Source organism: Dermacentor andersoni, chromosome 6, assembly GCF_023375885.2.
Source record: "Dermacentor andersoni chromosome 6, qqDerAnde1_hic_scaffold, whole genome shotgun sequence".
NCBI classification, from domain to species: domain Eukaryota; kingdom Metazoa; phylum Arthropoda; class Arachnida; order Ixodida; family Ixodidae; genus Dermacentor; species Dermacentor andersoni.
The window spans coordinates 22,302,229-22,322,681 of record NC_092819.1 but is presented as its reverse complement, the minus strand read 5'-3'; the positions used below and the strand labels follow the sequence as shown (position 1 = coordinate 22,322,681).

The window sequence follows — 20,453 nt, the reverse complement described above, 5'->3', positions numbered from 1 at the left end:
GTAACGAAAAAGAAATCACTAACTTGACGGCAAGCGTAACGCTGTGAGGCGGTGTACAAAGTTTGCTGTGCAAGAGATTGGGGTCCTTTTTTTTTCTTCTTTCTCTACAAACTCTACAAAGCATTTTCAATGTCATTGTTCTTGGACAGCAAATGAGGTTTATTACGGAAGCTTTATGCCGAAATACGGCGCAAAAAGGACACGGAACCGGAACAGAGCTAAAGCTATCTTCGTGAAAGTCTACCGCAATGTAAGTACGCATGCGCGAGGCCAATTAGCGCACACGCAATACACGCGAGAAGCCCAGCTGTAGATAATAAATATACCGTCCAGGAATTTTTATTTCCAGTCATGAACTCCCCACGATACACTGCAATCGAACTACTATCAGTAATGCGTTACGCACTATTTATATCAGCCTGGTACGTTTCTGTCAGCACGAGCGCAAATTACGCCCCTTCTCTCATCGACGTCTTCGCGCGTCCAAGACATGTAAATGTGTACCAAGTGGCTGGGTAAATGTTCATGTGTGGCTAATTCTTATAGAAAGATTGCTTTACCTTAGTCGTTCGTTAACTCGCCTAAAATCTCGGCCGATGCTTCTACTAATCGGACAACGCTCTGTGCGCACCACGGTACAACGATTCAAGTGTGCTCGCCTCTGTTCAGTGTCTGGGCTATTTCGGATAGCCGCGAGAACTTGGGTCGGCAGAGGCCCATGGAGTCTTCGTATTCGAGGTAGAATGCAGCCACGCACAGACGAGGGTACAGGGTTACAGCCCTTTCCACCTGCGTGAAGGTAAGTTCACATTAACAGTCAAGCACGTCTTGTTTTCTTTTTGTATTTTTTTGTTTTTTTTTTTGTTTTTCTTAACAGGCAATAAATAGCTCGTACGTGTAGACTTCCATGCAACTCGAAAGTGGTCGCTCAATGTGGGCGCAGTTCGTGGAAAGCACTCGCTAAGGTTGGTTTCTCCACAATAAGGGCAATTGTAGGAAGAAGTCTGCTTACAGACGTTCATTTCAGAGGCGGCGTTTAAGCGGTAACGTGCTCGCGTGTGTGCGCGTGCGCGTGTTTGTGTGAGAAAGAGAAATAGAGAGAGATAGTGTGGGTGGGTGGATAAGCGCAGGTGGCTAATCGGAAGGGCTGGTTCATGCGTGATCTTTCTAATTGGTTAGATTAGCCGGATGTAGACTTCATGAGCACTTTCACGACGCCGTGGACGTCGTTTGAGTGTCCCACCTGTTGACTACACAACTGCACAATTGTACGCCTGCTGCGGACGACATTTCTGTTACAGATGTTGGGCGGAAAGTGTCTTGGCAACCAAGTCTTTTTTCTTTGCATCTTCGCTGATTCAGCGTGTTCTAGGGGTGGCTAGAACTAAGTGGCATTTTTACAGGTATTTACCTGGAAACGTGGCCTTATAACAAGGCTTCTGCATTGAAAGATAAGTATCCGTCACTAATGACTCCCGCGGCAGCAGATTACTGCTTCTTGTTTCTTGCTATAAAAATGCACTTATGTTTTCCGGTATCGGAAGTCTTCAGTGAGGTCAGTGAACGCAGAATTGACATTTATATTTAAGGAAATTCTTTGCAACGCAAGAATACGCAGACAAGGGGCAGGGAAAACAGGCCAGAGAAGCGCTGCAGAAGTGTTTTGAAGCAACACGGGATCTTTTTGAAGCAACAAGTGATCCGATCTGTTTTCTCGCCCTTTGTCTGCGCTTTCTTGCGCTGCTTGGAACTGTCTTGAATGCATACAAACACGCCCAACTTTCGGCGCTTCTGAGCAGAACTGACGCTGAAACCATAGGATCGATGAACCAGACACGATGTTGTCTGTTTTACACGTGGACAATACGACATGGCACGGGATTGGTGGAGGGTGAACGCGATCACGTGTCTCTTATCGTGAAAAAAAGATCTAATTCTGGTGTTTCACGTGCCGAGACCACAATCTGACCACGAAGCACGCCGTAGAGGAGGATTCCGGTTTAATTTTGACCACCTGGGGATCGTTAGTTTCCTATCGTGTCTCCCAGAAGCTAGACATCGCTGTGTCTGCAATTCTTCGTTCCTGTAATTCCTGCGCCGATTCTCGCGATACCTGTATGCCATAACTTTATAATTCTTACTTGGCCAAATCATTACCCTGTTAAGCTATTGTAACGTGAATTCTACATGGTACTGTAGAGTGGCCAACTTTGAAAGCACAGTTTAAAAGGAAGCTCTAGCATCGCTCTGATCTAGATACATTGGAATACGTGAAATTGTTTGTGCGGCAACGAACCCATTTATTTTGCTGAGGTTTGGTACATTTAGGTAAAAATGTAGGGACGGGAAAATTTATTTAGGCCTTTATTTTTTTTTTTACAAGAATTGTTGAGAATTGCAAGATAAAAAGAAAGCTCGACTATAAAGAAAAATAAAACGGAGACAGAACGCTAGTACAATACTCTAAACGGCACCTAATGATATTGTTGCGTGTGGAAAGACACAGACAGAAGAGGCTATTTACAGGCTATTTACACTGGAGCCAGGCAGCCAGGCCGACACTCGCTCGCGCCAAGCGCACCGACCAACTTAATCGTCATTCTCGCGGCGGCTCGTCTCTGGAGCATCGCTCGATGATATCGTAATAATATATATAAAGCGGACAAATTTGATTTTTATAGCATGCTCTGAAATATATTCCTTAATTTGTGAATATGCCTTCTGCAACACCCTCGTAAACATTGTAACAATATTGCGTAAGCTGTCGATTCGTATATCAAATTTGTCCGCTTTAGATGCCCTAACTGACGCAGCTTACAGAAATGCGATACGTGTTTTTTGTACAGAGTTACGGATTTGTAAACGTCGTGCTTATAGTTTCTTGGAACTAACTGTTTTTCAGCAATTTTAGTAAAACATTCTAGACCTTAAATCAAAATTCTGCTTCTATCATCAGAAGAATTTAAACTTTTCTCTCAAATGCAAGAAATCTCATTCAAATTGGTCAAGCGATTGTGTAAAAAAGCATTTCTGCGTTTGAGATGCACTTGAATAGCGAAACAGGAGTCGTTCTCCAGCTAAAGTGTTCTCCTAACAGATTGCACCACGTCAGAACTCAGTAAACTGACTAATCATTTTGGGGGTTGGCACGAGGTCCGGAAAGCTCTATGTATTTGTAGTCGCCGTCCACTACGCCGCCTAATAAATCCGCTCTGAAAAAAAAAAAACCTGTTATATGGTACAAAGTTGCGCGTTCACCTTTTCGCGAAGTGTGCCCTCTTCGTCGAACGTCTGCCAGGCGTTCTGGTTGTTTCGATAAATGCCCAGCGCCCCGTCCACGTGCACGGGAACCTGGTAGCCATCGTTGCCCGAGCAGACCTGCGGGGGGCACGCATTGTCCTCAGTCTGCGTCTACGAGTATTCTAGCGTCGTAATGTGCTAGTCTCATTATAATATCAGTGCCATAAACCCGTAACAGGGGCGCTTATTTGTCTATCCTCCGCGAATTCAGCGACTTCGTTATGTTGCACCTAAGGCGCTGCAACAACTTACGCTCTAAACAATTTTACACCCTTAAGCGTGTTTTAAGCTTGTTTTCTTGTCGCACTGTTACACCCTTACCGCCAGGGCCTTAAAAAATTATAAAGGACAACAGCGGAGCTCTGACTAGACGTGCGATGACAAAAGACGTAGTTGAAAACTATGCAATCATTCTGACAGGCTTGAGCGGACAGAAAGATCCGACAAGAGAATTGTCAGAATGATTACATAGTTTTCAACTACGTCTTTTGCACATCTCTTTAGAGCTCCGCTGTCGTCGTCTATAAATTTTTGTAAGGCCCTAGCATTAAGGGTGTTACAGTGCGACAAGAAAACACCCTTAAGAGTGTAAAAATATTTAGAGTTCCTAGCTTTACACCTTGATAATAAAGCTTTCGGACATAGTGGGATGTTAAATTAAGGTATCTGAGTGCTCCAGAAGTACCCAAGAGCCAACTTCGTGGAAGATATACGGATATTGTGCCTTATTTACTGTTTGATAACGAAGACCAAAGATCCACTCGCTAGCACTATAGTATGCTATGTGGTACAATATGACACAAAGCGTTCGTCGATTCCGGAGGTAGGTTTTTGCTCTACGCAAACAGGTAGCCGACAAATATAAAAAAAAAGTAAAGCGACGCATTATAGAACGACAAATGTGCTGTGTGAGCGAAGAAGCATCGGTAAAGCGAATCGCAAACTGCCAGGGCCGTACCCAGGAATTATTTTCTGGAGGGGTTTCGCGGGGTACGCATAGCGGCGGGCAAGATTTCTATTCACTTATGTTGAATTCCAATGGCGGAGTCGGAGCAAGTTTTTCTGCTCGTTTCGGAGCAAGTTTGTTCCAATGACAGAGTGAGGGCGGGAGTAAAGTGTTCCAATGAGAGAGTCGGAGTGGATTCAGAGTGGGAGTCACTCCGTGGAGCAGAAAAAGATGCTCCGCCAAAATCGGCGGAGTGGACCGGAACTCTGCGTGACGCATTTCCTTTACCACGTTTGTCTGCTGGGAGACGCCACCGGTCACGACTCGCTAGGAAGCAAAAGCTGCTGCACGCATGGCGAGATATCCATTCCGCACTTTTAAAAAAACTACAGATGAACGGCGCTGAAGAGAGAAGTGACCGGTGCGGCGGTGCTGGGAGCAACAGCTGAAGGCAATGACAACACGCAATGCATCCTGGGTAACTCGGCATAGAAGTTCCGCTTCCGCCTTGCTCCGGCGGCGCAGGTTGTGTTCCACTCGCGGATTTGGAGGCGTTGCTCTACGCCAGAGTCGAGTGCTCGCTCGCGGAGTCCGTCGGCTGCTCCGACTCCGCCATTGGAATTCAACATTAATTTTACGTGTAAACCAAGAACATCGCTGACATACATAAGACAATAAGGTACAATGCGTACACTGAGACGGAAATATAGTGACGTATATGTAAATTGTGCTGAACAGTATGGCGCCGAGGCGATAATTTCGGGAGGTGTCAGTACCCCCTAACCATCCTCCCAGTGGCGGGCCTGCACATGGTCTGTTTGTTGGGGGCCGCATTACGAAGTCGATTGTCGCGCTGGTCTTTAATGCTATTGCGGGGTCTCAATAGACTCAGCCGTTCCATGATCATCGTTGTTATAATCAAACACGTTTACGATTTTAGCACGGTTGCCGGAATCTCTACGGTCGAAAATGTGGCGCTGAGGGTCTGCGGGAGTTGCAAGCATGGCGATTTTACCCACCTGAGAATGACGGGCGCTATACGTAGTTGCCAAAACTACGTTTTTCCTGCTTCAAACGACTCTGCCGCTTTCCAGTTGGTCACATTCGACAAGCTACTGCGTTATAAAAGCAACAATTCGCAATAATTATGAGCCTGCGCAGAACGTATTGCCTTAATGCCTTTAGGAAAAAAGTATAGAAACAAGTTATGCCAATATTATGTCAAATATAGCGCAATGAATAAAGTAAAATAAGAAGTGGAGTGACAAGCGTCAAGATAAGACGAAATCCGTGTACTACCCATAGCTTCCACCGGGGTTCTCTTTAGTAATCTTATACAAAGCGCTCTCCACAGAGAATCACCCTTTTTCAAGGATCGGAAACATACGTCACGATAGTTGGACCACCGCTCATTCTTGCAGGTCAGGTTCGTGTCTCCTTTCCTCGTCTTGAAGTTGAGGGCGGCCATGTTGAAGGAAATGCAGAGGTGCGCTGACGTGTCGTTCTCCACATGCAGAATTCGCATCCAGGCAAGGGCCGTTCGCTGGGGTCAGAGAGAGAGAGAGAGAAAACAACAGCAGAAAATAAATTCAGTCACGAAATCCCGAACGTTCTCTGAAACACCCTTGTTCGTGACATTGCTTGTAAGGACGTACAGAAAAACAAGCTCGCATCTCAGGTCACTTTGATTCTCGCCAATAACGCCGACAAGGGAGAACCTATCCCAAATCAACATTCGCGACACGGCATGACATAGACACCTAGGAGGCCCCTCTGAAAGCTAGACAAAACAGCAGGAACACGTCTGAAAAAGCCTGCAGCACTTTTTTCGTTTCTCGCTTCTGGATATTCCTGGCTGGAGTGACTTGAAACTGATAACTTGTTGCGTATTCCTTGCAAGAGTTTCAGTATTTTTTTAACTTTGAAGCCTGCGTTGACGAGAAATGGGCCGCTAGGAATGTGTCATGATTGTTCGGGTTGAATATGACGACGGCTATCATTAGGGCTAACAACCCAAGCAGCGACTTCATTAGCCAACACTTCGCATAACAAAAATGCAAATACAAAAGTGCGAGAGGGACGCGTGCGCTTCCATTCAACTGAGGTTTACTTATCGGATGGTTTTGCCCTTCGTAATTCATCATGGACAATCCTTGAGAAAAAAAAAAACTTTGCCGCAACAACGCTTTTATCATGTCTACGATTCGCTGATGGGCAGCGTCATGAATGGGATAAAGTTTGTCATGTGAGGTCTACAATAAACATTACCCATGCTGTCTATAAACAACCTATAGAACTCGCCGGAAGACGTCTCTAGTACGTCTACAGGCTGTCTTATTAAGGCTTTCTTTTTTTTTTTTTTTTAGGACGGCGCTCATGGTTGTATTTTGTGAAAAGGGGCATATAGATAGCGGAACCCTTACGATTGGAACGGAAGATGTGAGCGTGCTGTCCTCGAGGAAAGACGAAGGCAGCGACAGCTTGCACTGACCCTGGCGCTTGACACGGTGCGTCTCCAGGATCAGATAGTCCGAGTACCTGCGAGGCCGGGCAACGGCTGTCGTTAAAGACGCGCTAAAGAGCGCGCACCAATTTAGATCAGTTCGTATTAGTAGAGATGTCACTTAAAAAGTATATTTTCATTGATTCCGTGGACAGTGGTTGATTGCAAAAGGAGACAAATATAGCCGAGCAACTTCTTACTTTCTTTCTTTGTTTTAATTTCGCGCGATACGTCAGCGGCGGTATACACCAGTATGGCTTCAAGTATTTCAAAAGGTTTACCCACATTTTTGGCAGTTTTGCCACAGAGAAAGTGCTAGGTTGTATCTTTGGTTCCAGCATAGAATCACAATATACTTATTTAGCTATTTACGACCAAAGAAACGCTGTGAAAATTCGTGATGCGGCGGCAAGGTGCGGGAACGTCGGGGTGACGTCGTTGCCTGCTTTTTGTTTTTGCGTCTTCTCTGACATACGTGGTGCCCTCTCGCGGGGTCAGTGGCCGTTTTTCTGTAGCGCAACCGTAATTCACAAACACGGCCTGGCTTACTATTCGTTTTCATTGTCCCTTTAAAGTTATAAGAATGAAATAAATGTAGGTTACATAATCATACACAAATGATTCAATTTAGCGTTGATAAGGAGAACACTCGTATTTGTGATAACAAACGATTAAATCAACCGATTATCCAGTTATGAGGCAATCATACAATATAACATGAGGCTTGCGTCCGCTCTTCTATAAGCAATCTCTTAACACAGCGCTGATATGCATTCTGCTTGGTTTACGGCTTTCGAGACCAGATGGCGTCTGGTCTTTTTCCGCGCGCTGTTTTTGACAGCGTTGCCATTGTTTTTTGCGGGAATTCTGCTAAAGACACATTCGAAGCTCGATACAATCTGGGCACGAATTGGACAGCAGCGCATCGTTTCTTCTAGGTCGTCAGCACAGTGCCAACGCCACGCCGTTTACTATATACACGCAGCGCATCAACCTTGATGCGACGGTTGATGCGGGCTACAGCGGGCTACAGCTTGTTTCCGCAGAGTGCGCCTCACCCGTGAGCGCAGCAAACGCCAAGTGTCCTTCTACGCGCTCACTTCCTTGATTTAACAAACTAGCCATTCACGTGAATTCGCTAGAGTCACATGACTCACAGGACTCGTAACTATGTTACATGAATTCGCACTTTATTTTCTTGTAAGTGCATGCGTGGTCTACACTGCCTCCCATGTATAAAATGGACGCAGTGGCACAATAAACTTAGGTGAAAGGTTGCGCTTGGTGTGTCGTCTTCTCTCATGTCCGTGTCGTTTTTTTCTTTTTTTGTCGCGCAATATCATTTAACTAATCGACTTCACCCACTCAAGCTATACCGATGGCTCGCGGGTGATGCGTCTTACCAGCGCATGATCCATGTTTACAAGAAATGCGGTGTGTCCGAAAGATGATATCAAGAGCTTACTGTCACATCGGTGTAAAATTATCTTCTGCTCAAAATTTCCACAAATCTGCTAAAATGCTAAGGAAAGCTTCATTCTGAAATCCCCATAAGAGCTTTCTATAGATCCGCCAAAATCGCACTTATGCCGACACGAACATAAAGGAAAACTCGCTACGATTACGACGCAGGGTGGTGGTATACATACCTCGCGATGTCTTCGAGTTGCTCGGCCACGTCCTCGGCCGTCTTTTCGTGGTCCGTGATGCTGAGGCCCACCACAATGAGGAGCTTGCGCTCAACCCTCGCGAACTCATCGTGCAGTCTCTGCAAGCAAACGTGATGGTATACGAGGACTGCATAGCACGATGCACTCGTGCATGTGGCTGTGAAATGTGTCCGACATTTTCTCCCTAGTCCTTATTTCTGTGTGTTTTGTTTCTGACACAATTTGAAATGGAAGAACTAAGGGAAAAGCCAAAGAAAACCGTTGCAGACATACGAGAGATAAGTGTACTCACGGACACAACTGAACTAACTGAAGCTTATATTGATCACATAAGCCTGCAAAAATAGCACCAAGTGCTTTCGCCATCACAAAGGCAATCTCACGGTAATCGCGATCGCATGTATCTCCTCATAGCGCCGTTCTAAAACACTCTATATAAAAGAAGAAGCAATGATACGTCTATCTTCGTATCTTCAGTCATCTCAATAGGCGTAGCCAGGGGCGTAGCCAGGGGGGGGGGGGGGGGCTTATGGGGCTTCAGCCCCCCCCCCCCCCGCAATTTTTTCGTGCTGTCATGCGCCGCCGACCAAAACAACTCCCGGCGCTGGAAATCATGCTCGATTTTGTCTAGAATGACCTTAATTCACGCTCGAAAAGACATTTTAGCGCGAACATTGCGAAATCGGGCTGGGTTTCGCAGCAACGCCCATGCTTCGGGAGTCACATATCGTAACGCAAGGAGCCCCACCGAGCACAAAATTATGAGGGCGTTTTGATGGCGAGCGGGCTCGTCTCGGCATCTCGCGGAGGCCGCGGAATCTACGGAGCGCTCGGATTTCAATTCTGAAACGTTGTGGGTATGAAGTTCTCATAACATTTTGATGCGAAAGGTGCATTGACATTTCCAAAGTCGTGCTTTAGATTTTCAATTACGGTACTTTGTGGGTTTAATGCTGTTGTAAACATTTGACGCCAAAGGTGCATCGACATTTATAAAGTAGTACATCGGGCCATACAACGAGACAAGCCAAATCAACATACTATCAGACAAGTTGACAAAGCACGCAGCGAGGTCTGGTGAGGCAAAGCGTTTGTGGTGGTTCATTTGTGCCGTCAGGTCACAGAAAAGAATATGAACATTTCTTTTTCACCTGCGCCAAAGCATACATGTCAAGACACTAAATCCACCATTGTAACTAAGTTCTTATTTATTTTTCTACCTAGACTTTTATTCGCGAGGATACATTGAGCCTCTTTCTCTTTTTTTTTTCTTTTGTTCTCGTAACCCGCGGGCTGCCGATCCAGCCAGAGCGCATTCGTTTTTCTCGTGCTGCATCTACAACCGCGCTGCGCACTTGGATGCGCGTTCGTTTTTCTCTGGCCGAGTGCATTTTCGCATGGCAGAGTTTTGGATGCTTTCTGGCTAGCAGACGAGAAAAAGAAACAATGCATAGTCGCTCGCCGCCAGCACTGCGGGGACTCGACGGATTGCAACGCGTTCGCTTGAGCGCAACCTCTCCGGAAAATTTTGTCTCGCCGGTGTAGGATACCGAGCAGTATGCGTATGGTTTTCTGTGGACCAAGCGTCACACGTTTTCTTCGCTATTCCTTCGGCAGCCACACTAGGTGCCCAAAGTAAGCATTTGATTGTAGCCAACATGATTTCCTTTGCGTTACTGTATTTCGCCGCACCCCGCCCCAAAAAAGAAAAAAAGAAGACATTGTTGCGGCGCAGCGAATTGTCGCATGGTGAAAGTTCGAGTTTGTTACTTCTTTTGCGGAAAGTAACGGGCCACGGGACGCTTCAGTTGCCGGATACTATTGCGATAGCAGCTATATGAAGACTCCAGAAGCATTCCTGCCGTTGTCCTCATGTTCCGTATAAATAAAGGCCAAGGGCGATAACATCGTGGCCGCGCGCCGCATGCTCTATGTGCGAATGAAAGCGGAGGTGGGGGGAGGAGGAGGGGGTGAGCTGACGATGAGTCTTGTGTGCGCAAGGGAGAAAAGTGGGGAGGAAGCGCGCCGCCTTCCGTCGCACGCGATACATTTTGGGAGTGAAGGAACGGGGGGGGGGGTGCTTTGATCTGTGAATCTGTGGTTGCGCAACCAGTTTATTTGCCTTGTTTGACGCATTATATACAGTGACTTTTTCTTAGGTACGTAGATTTATTGGAGACTTATACGTATATTTAAATATCTTGTTGCGAGGTTTTGTGTATATGCGCAGTGAACTTTGTTTCCAGTGACAATTTTTTGCCCTGTATCAAGCTGTATCTTCATATTTGTATATTCCATTGTATCTTCGCATTTCTAATGTACGAAGGCGAGTCAAATGAAAGTGAGACAACCCGCCCCGCGCAATAATGGTTCGGTTCATTATTTTCGAGGCATGCGCGTAGCACATACGCATCTCATTTACAAGTGACATGCAGAGGTAAGGTTAAATGTTCTTTAATGCTCTCATACACGGGGTTGAACATGGTTGCGTGACATAATGGACACTCCAAAAGTTGAACAGCTTTGTGTCGTGAGGTTCTTGACAAATGAAGATGTTTCCCAAAAAGAAATTATTCGCCGTATGGCTGCCGTATGCGTTGAACATTGTGTTTCATTGGCCACTGTGAAGCGTTGTAGCAAACTGTTCAAAGAAGGACGTGAAAGTTACAAAGACGATACATGGCCGGGCCAAAGCCACCGTGCAATCACCCCCAACACAACTGAAAAGGCCGTGGTTGCTCAGTGGCTATGGTGTTGGGCTGCTGAGCACGAGGTCGCGGGATCGAATCCCGGTCACGGCGGCTGCATTTCGATGGAGGCGAAATGCGAAAACACCCGTGTACTTGGGTTTAGGTGCACGTCAAAGAACGCCAGATGAGGGTGGCGCCTTTTTGTCGGCAATTGTGACAGGGGATGACTCATGGTGCCGCTACTAGTAGCCTGAAACATTACGGCAAAGATTACAGTGGAAACATTTGAATTCACCACTCCCAAGGTAAACAAAGGCCGTCATTTCTGCCGCAAAAGTGTTGACTTCTTTTTAGATCGTTAGGGGCCATTATTGATGGAATTTTCTAAACCTGGAGAGATTCTAAATCGTTTCAGATATTGTGAAAGGTTGTATCGGCTGCCTGTCGCAATCAAGAACAAACGACGTGGAAAATTGAGCATTGGGAACATCTTGCTTCACGACATTGCCCGTTCCCACGTCGGTGATGTGGTTAATACAAAACTGGCAAAGTTCAAGTGGGAAACGCTGCAACATCCCTCATGCAGCCCAGACCTGTTGCCTTGCGTCTTCCACATTTGGTAAAATTAAAAAAACTGCTCAAGGGAACCAGATTCGTGTTGGGAGATGACGTGTAGTCAATTACAGATTTTTGAGGCAGCAGCCCAAGGAGTTTTATGAGACGGGAATTACGCGACCCGTTAGTAGGACAAGTGTCTAAATACTCATGGTGACTACTTTTAAATAAAGTACCCCGTTTGTCATATATTCGCATTGGCTCACTTTCATTTGACTCGCCCTCGTATATTTTGCAGAACTCCTGCTTTTTATATGTGCTCTCTGTTGCGACTATAATTTCCGAGCAATTACTCGCAATACACAACCGGTGACAGCTACTCCTGCGCAATACATTCTAACAAAGGACAGCGTCATTGAGATTTTCCCCTGGTACGAAAATGTAAACAAGGTTGTTGAATGACAGACACACACACACACACACACACACACACACACACACACACACACACACACACACACACACACACACACACACACACATATATATATATATATATATACATATCCCTCGACTAATTCTATAAGGAGAGGCTGAGCTGCAAAGTGAGCCCCCCACGAACGAAATGTCTGGCTACGCCACTGGGCGTAGCATATTCACGATTCTGATAATGAGGGATGGATGTTGAAGTCTGCAGTACGCACTTTCAATTATTCAAAGCTTGTTTATTGAATATATATTCATTTTCAGTTAATGAACATTCACCTTTTGTACAAAACGGTACACCAAAACACACTGCTGTAAAGCCCGCTAATGTATAAGAGGCTTCCCGGTTTAGGTATAAATGTGGGAATGTGGGATTGCTTCTGTGCTGGATCATGAGCTTGATGCTTGAGACGGGATTATGATGTGACGAATAAGCTTCAGTCGTTAGACCAGCGCTTGTCATGCGCGCTGTTTGTCTCGGGCGTACCCATCCTTTCTCTTGCATTTCCTTTTTCGTTTTTGGATTCATCATGCATTCAGTCTTGCATTTATTTGTCTGTTTAGGCTATGTTTGCCAGTCTAATCTTTCAGTCTCAGCCTTGCGTTAGTTTCTCATGAATCCAGCACTCAGCCCTGTCCGAAACTGCAGTAAGAAATATTGGGCTTTCTTTGTTAATGATTATTCCACCATGACTCCGCTATGGATAAAGCGCATATACATGGAAAATCGGCAGCCACTTTGAAGCAGCACCAAGTTCGTAATACTGCGGAGAATTTGGCTCATTGGCACTGCATTATTTTAACCAAGCAATAACACAATGACGAGGTGATAGGACCGGATACCGCAATCCGCTGTACGATCAACAATATTATTTGAGAAAATAAGTATGCCATATAATCAAGCTACATGCCGCAGTCATCACACATGCACAGGGAGATAACGATTCGTATCAAAAACGAGCAAAAAATTCAAACAGTCAGTGCAACACAAACGAAGGGCTTCTCGCACTTGATAATTATCTATAAAAAAGGCTGTAGGCTGCAAGAGGCATGCACTAGAGGCATTCGATAAAGACAAGCATATTTTACGAGAAGCGTCTACACCCGAGGTTTTTTTTTTTTCATGATGGCTACACAATGGCACTGACACACGTCCCGCTTACGGGCTATATTTTCTTCGGCCTCAGGTTGCGCGTGAGGCGATCCTTATGTCTAAGCAGAATAACAGCTTCGTGGAGTGATGGGGAGCACCCACACGTTTTGCAAGGGCCGAAATCCGCCCTTGGTCCGTTCTTATTACATTGTACTGATGTTCCCTGAGCCCATAATTAAAGTATGGGCCGAAGTAAAATTGTTGGGATTAAGGTTGTACAATTTTACCGCTCTGTGTTTGCGCTTCAGTTATATAGCCGGGTACCAAGCTACAAGCGAAACACACAGAGATAGAGGCTCGCTCAAACGAGGTGTACCAGAGCCGCGGGAGGGAGAGACAGCTGTTCAATGTGAAAACCGATCAAGTTGCTTCTATGACGGCAACTGCCAGGCCTAGCTCATTATTCGCATTGAAAAACCATGACCTCCGAGATTGGGGAGTGGGCGCTCAGAGGGTATGCTAAAAAACGAATAACGTTGCGTGGAAGGCTGCGGCGATGCGCTGCCTCTGCACGTTCCGCGCAAACGCGGGCGCACCTTGACGATGTGGAAGTAGCGCCTGCCGACGTCGGCCGCCTTGACCTCCTGGTCGAGCAGCGCGATGCCGTCGAAACCTTGCAGGTTCAGCCACTCGATGGCGCTGCGCGCGAAGTGGCCCATCTTCGGTGGGTTTCGCCACAGCCGCGCGTAGAAGTCCGACAGCTGCTCGGCCGACACGCCAACGAGAAGAGGAAGCGATGTCCTTGCGCGCAGCTCCTTGAACTGCTTGAAGCTTTGCTCTGCAAAACGCGCCAGCCGCCGGTATCGAGAACTGAGTAGGACCACAGCCAGGAATCCAGAACTACATCGAGAGGCACCGCTACGACGTAACCCCAAATTGAGTAAAACTCCGCGTAGTCGCGATGCCGAGGTGTAACATGCCGAGGAATAGATAAATGAGCTTTTAGAAACTGGCGTTTTTTTTTTTTCTGGATGCAGCCATCCATCTTAAATCACTCCGCCTGTCTTCCTTCTTTCCTCATTCTTCGTTCATCATTGCTTCCCTTCAACGTTTTCCTTTTCTACTCAACTTGAGATCGCAAACCAAGGTGAATATCAACATCACATATAACTGACATGAGCAATGTGTATAAAATATACCGGTTCGGTTCGGGTTCAACGCTCCCCGTTTTTGTTCCGGTTCGGTTCCGTTTCGGAGAAATACAAATTTATGACGGTTCGCGAACGTGTTCACATACCGGTTCGGCGCAGTACATTCTATCCTGCCCAATGATGTACTATCGACTTGTCCGCAGGGCACATGTGCAAGTTTCATCAACAGGAGGCAGAAATTTATGAATGAGTTATACAGCTGCGTGGAAATTTTCACGTACATATTAACGACAGAGATAATTAGTGAGAATCCCTGCTTGCGTAGCTCCAACCCATTTAATTTGACAGCAGCACAGATGATTAATTTTCGGTTTGCTTGAGGTGTTTACTGCAGGACTGATGGTGAGCGAACTGTGGCATTATCTATGGTGCGGGAGAGAGAGCGAATTCACATTGTACTAGATAAACTACAACTTCAAGCTTCTAGTGTGTAGCATAAACAGAAGCCATCATCTAACATATTACTAAGCTTGGTGCTTTTATAGAAACAGGTGGGGACACTGATCCTTCTGACAGATGAACGAGGGTGGTTAGTGCTAAATCATACGTAGATTTTTCTTGCGCATCTGCCCGTGGTGCGTCGTCTTGCGCTGGCCAAGGGCGTACAAAGAAGTCACAAGAACGCACGTTGTGGCCCACGAATAATTCCTACTATTTTAAGAGCGTTGTAGTCTGCTTATCTAAGCACCAAACGTGCGCCATTTGGGCCAGATTTCTCGAGAGGCCGATCACGCAGATGTTGAAGAGAGCAGACGAAATGGCCGAGCCTTGCGGCGTGCCCCGTGGGCCCCGGGGCACCTTGTGGGTGACAAAGTCGCCGATCCGCAGCTTCGCTTTCCTCCCCGTCAGGAACGAACGGACGGTTATATAGCCTGGGGCCCAGCTCGAGGTCTGCGACGGAGGACAGAATGTATTCGTGGAGAACGTTGTCAAACGCTTTCTCGAGGCCGAGTCCTAGCAGATCGGGGGTGGTGTCCCGGCTCACCGAGTTGCCGATTCGGGTGGGGAACGCCTTGTCCGTGGTGAGCCTGAGGTCCATTTCGTTGGCGTGTTGCCACAGACCCGGGCCCTTGCTCGTGTCGTAGACGTACCCCTACACTCCGTGCTGTGCGTTGAAATCCCAGGCGACGACCAGGGGATGGGTGCCAGCTAGGTCGACGGGCTTCTTGAGTACCGTTTTGAACTGCTGTCGCCAGTCCCTAGGATTGCTGTAAATGTTGAGTATGAAGACGCTGTTTCTCCGCTGGTTGCGTTGTCTCATGTTGAGCAGAACCTCCGCCATGACGTATTCGACCTTGCAACTCGCCAGCTTCAGGTCGTGAGACAAGCGTGTAAGCCTCCTGTCAACTAACGTGCATACTCCCCGACCTTCGGGCTGCACGGAGACGGTACGATAGCCAGAGAGGGATGCGGCAGAGGCGAGGGTTTCCTGTAATGCTATTACTTGTGGTTTGATAGCTCTTGATTAGCTCTGTATGCTCTTGATTCGTTAGGCTCCCAAGGCCAGCAGGTTCTTCGAGTTGACAATCTTGCGGTCGAACTCCTCCGGGCCGTCACTCGGTGCGATGCCGCGGATAACGCCTTTGCACGTGGAGTTGGGCGCCGCTTCGTGCGCGTTCACCTCGTGCTGCTGACCGCCAACGGCGATGCACTCGACCCTGACGTAGCGGGTCGCATTCTCTCTGCGGGGGGTAATGATGACCATAATATTTTGTTGTAAATTCGGGCACATGGTGTCCACATGGGGCCGAAAACGACCGCTTTCCATATGGCCTCGGCCACAACTGTCGGCCCCACCTTGTTGACGTTCAGACCTCCCCTCGGCCTGACGATCTTCACCTCTTTGGACAGCGGAGGCATCCTTCCACCCCGAATAATCTTCCTTTAGCGCTGCCATGGTCTCGGCGATCCTTTGCGGTCACGTTGTCATATGGCTTAGCGCCGGTAGAAATGGCACCAACTCGCTCGACGGGCGCCGATTTGGCTCCGGAGCGCCTGGCAGCAACTATTTGCCATCCGAGATCCTTGGAAAATTCCTCGGGAGTCAGAAGCTCCCCTTCCACTTCACATTCCATCGCTGCAGACACAGGCGAGAAAAGCTGGCGCCGCAGCAGCACTTCCACGCGCTAAGCCAAGCGAGGCTAGGGTTAGCGTCGCAGCGGCGTGGTCTGGACGGAAAAGGCCGATAAAATCGCAACAAGGCCACCCACCTTCAAGAGTCGGGTGTCTACGGGATTGCCACAACTTAACGAGTCCGTTCGCACTAAAATAATCGAACTGGGCTCAAATTAAATCACCGAAATCATCTTCAGAAGCGGGCGAGGGTCTTCGCCGCTTTTTGGCACGTTCGTCGTCGTCGTTAAAACCCCTCCATACACGTTTCTGCCGACCAGGTTAAGTACCGCCAACCTGCGCTCTTCCTCCACGCTCCTCTCTCACTCCCCGCCTTGGCTTCCGGCGTCAAGCGGAACTAACGTAGCTGCAGCTTCCTGTTCCGAGTGGAAGTGACGTTATTTTTTTTAGCATTGTTTACTTTCGCGTCGATGGAGAGGCTTTAATTGCACCAGCTGCGGTTGAAACTGTGAATGCGATTCCATCCAAGAACCACTGCCTATTGTAACCAGCAATCTGCTCGTGTTCGCTGCTTCGCGTCAACCTGCGACGGGTTGTGGCACGAGCGACAACGTACAGTGGAATGTAGTGCCTGGTCGCTTGGAGACCACTGCCGTTTTTCGTGCATTTGAAAAACAGCAACCGCGAACTACTACTTCAGCGGAATACAACAGCTTGTCCCCTTTGCATTCTTCTTATGGTGACTGCAACAGCTTTGCTGAGCACGCGCGGGCGTCTCAGCATCGTCTAACAGCATTCAAAGCGGAAATTCCCGCAGCGCAGCTCCAGGGAGCGGAAACGCCGGAAGCGAAAATGCCGGAACCGGATTGGGTGTGAGGGGAGAAGGCGGCGCACAACAAAGGTTGTCGCTACTTAAGAAAGCGGCGGTGGCGCGTGGATGCAGGGGCTTTAGTCGTAGTCGTCGTCATTTGCCCTTTTGTGTGAAGGAAATATTTCTAGGAATACCCAGATATAACAACATAACGAGAATATTCAGTTAATAGTAAATTGTGGCGCTATTCCAACCCCATAACTCCGGTAGACACAGGTCTAGCCATATGGGCAACCAAGAACCTGTACCGTGTTCTCAAATTCGTTCACCTAACCACCACAACATCTTCCGTATTTACTTAGCTCGGTTTAAACGGACTTTAGATAGGCGGCACATGCTCACGAATCTCGAGTTTTTACTACCACCAAAGGCCCCGCCAACAGTGACATCATTTTATTAACGTAGTTTTCTTGGAAACACTCACCGTCCTCCTTCGGCATGAACCACTTGTGCTCCGAGAAGAACACCATGTCCCGGTAGATGAGGTGCGTGCAGTATTCGGTCGGATAGTGGTCCATGTCAGAGAGCAGGTCGCCCGCGACGCACAACACCGCCGGTTCACCTGCACCGCCGGTCGCCTGTTACGCGCACACATCGGGCAACGCCTTCGTTCGCAAGGCGTTCAAGCCGAGATAACCAACTCGCGAAACCGACTCACGTAAACGGCCAAACGAATAGACGTACTGAGTTCGGAACGTACCATAAAGACATCGAGCAATGCTGCTAGAGGGCTGGGATTTCTATGAAATTTTGTTAAATCCCGGTAATTTCCTAATTGCATATCTTTGCAATAAGAATAAAGGTAGTGCTTGTACCTCCTTTTGCGTAAGTAATTGCCTGTAAATGAAACACATTAGTCATTGCGTCCATACATCTGAAGAACATAGAAGGTAGCCTTTAGTTGCTGGCCGTCCTATAAATGTACACTAAAGAGCGACACCAAGCTTATTATACTGATACGCTATTACTTAAAAACTGTACTTTAATTAGTTTCGTGGTAAATTGTTCATTACTAATAGAAAAACTAATGGGGGCTAAAGTCCGGTTAGTTGAATTTCGCACCGAAACCACAGTGGTGGTGCGCCGCCGTGACGTGACGCATTTCAGCGTACTTTCGTATTTCAGCCACTTTGAGGAAAAGTTTTTGAAACTTTATTGCTTCGGTCTTTGGATCGTTTACAATGCAATGCAGACCTACCTTAGCGATAAGCAATTAGACTGCAGCGAACGCTGTCAAAATCTATGACATTCTGTCGGTGTGGCGTTGCCGCCCACTTTCAGTTTTAAAGTGACAGATACATTCCTTAAGCTAGCTAGTTCGGCCACCTTGGGTGGTTGGACGATCTTGCATAAACAATAGTGACACATACCGTGTGGCCCAAGTTGTCTACTAGCTTGAACCTTTACGTATGTTCTGGCTGCTGTTTTTTCGAGCAGATAACATGGGTCACTGGGAATGGGCTCCACTCGCTGTGGTGGCGTAGTCGCCTAGGCTTTGCGCCACTAAGCCCGAGGGCACGGTATCGAGTCCCGGCCGTGGCGGCCGCATATTGATGGGGGCCACATACATGAGGTGGTCACGATTAATCCGGAGTTCCCTGCTCATAATCGTATCCTGGTTAGGGCAAGTAAAATGCTAGAAATAATACTTTCTTTAATGTGCTCGAACAGTCTTTGGCATGGCGTATGTGGCATTGAATGTGTCCATTCTTTGCCAATCCACCATAATGAATGTGCCGAGGGGACACAAGGGTCATATAGTTATAAGTGTATTAAAGCGATAGCGCTCCATCAGCAACAAGTAATGCGTGTCGAGCTCTGCCGCTTGATGCACAGCCATCACAACGAATTTACAGCCATCGATACTACGGATAGTAGGGGTTGGTTGCTATGGAGTTTTGACTTGGGTGCTGTGATTGCAACGAGATATACTGTGTCTTGATATCAAGTGGCATTGTTTTCGGCAGTGGGATAGCTACTTCGTGTGTCCTGCTGATGTGCACAATACGTTTCGTCGTTCACGGATGACATAGGGATATGAAGCAGGTTACACAAGAAAGCTATGGCTTACATTCACTATCATCTTCGATTAATTCTGCCAGAATTCTTTTTTGCTTTCACGCCTCCTACCATGGTAACAGCGTAAGCTTTGCAATTGCCGAAGCATAGCTTACTGACGGGGTTTAACTTCAGATTCCGCCTCAGCGACCCCTCAAAAGGCATTTCTTAGAAGACTGGGAATAAGCACGCCAGCATAAAAATAGCGTACTTACTCGGTAAACTTCTGGACCTTTCCCGATCTTGAGAGCGGGGTGGCGCTATGAACAGCAAAGAAGCAGCTTTTATTCAGGAGCTGTATCTCCATAAGCTGAGCATCTCGACACAATGTGCCGATCAAATTTTTCTAACCTTTGTTTTCAACTCCGTAGAATTCCTTTTCCACGTGGTGCTCTGAAATTATAAAGCAGAGCAGGAGAGAAGTCTTAGAAAAATTTCCGTACTTTTTGTGTCATAGTTTAAACAAAAGAGAACTAGGTGGACAATATGGCGTACTCTGAACTTCCCGAATGGCCTGCAGCCTGGGGAAGCGGTTGATGCCGTCACAAGTGGCGGCACTGTCGTCGTGGTCCACATGAAAGACGGCTACGCAGACGCCGTGAAACACGTCCATCGCACGGCCCACCTAATGACGCGAAAAGGGGAGGCGGTGTAGAGCAATAGAAAAAAAAAAAGATGTGCTCTTCCTGATTCTTATCGAGAGTTGATGTCAACGCAAAATGCTTTGCAATGAATTAGCGTACAGCGTGCGCAAGCTGCTGCTGCCATACTGCGCTGCGCAGCCGGGCGAACTCTTACATTCCTTTGAATTAATCCGCGGTCCTTCTCGCGTAACTGCGAATGTTGCTTTTAGCAGCGACGTAGTTTAGAAATTCCATTCTCATGGAAAGTTGCACAATTACACTGAAAGAGTAGTAAAACTGTTTTTTCCTCATAAGGTTGGCAGCAATGTAAACATATGATGGGAAAATAAAATCAGCTCTGGAAAAATGTGCAA

The 20,453-nt window shown here is 47.2% G+C and overlaps 1 protein-coding gene across 1 annotated transcript; it reads right to left on the bottom strand.

The window, feature by feature from the left end:
• Window positions 1–5: 5 nt before the first annotated feature.
• Window positions 6–20,077, bottom strand: LOC126521564 (uncharacterized). Its single transcript, XM_050170261.2, has 10 exons — window positions 19,952–20,077; window positions 19,808–19,849; window positions 19,672–19,716; window positions 17,823–17,960; window positions 13,840–14,081; window positions 8,399–8,517; window positions 6,670–6,784; window positions 5,634–5,789; window positions 3,259–3,378; window positions 6–789 (listed from the first exon to the last, which is right to left on the bottom strand). The coding sequence occupies exons 1-10, from the start codon at window positions 20,067–20,069 to the stop codon at window positions 646–648; spliced, it is 1,239 nt and encodes a 412-aa protein (XP_050026218.1). The 5' UTR covers window positions 20,070–20,077; the 3' UTR covers window positions 6–645.
• Between the last annotated feature and the right edge of the window lie 376 nt (window positions 20,078–20,453).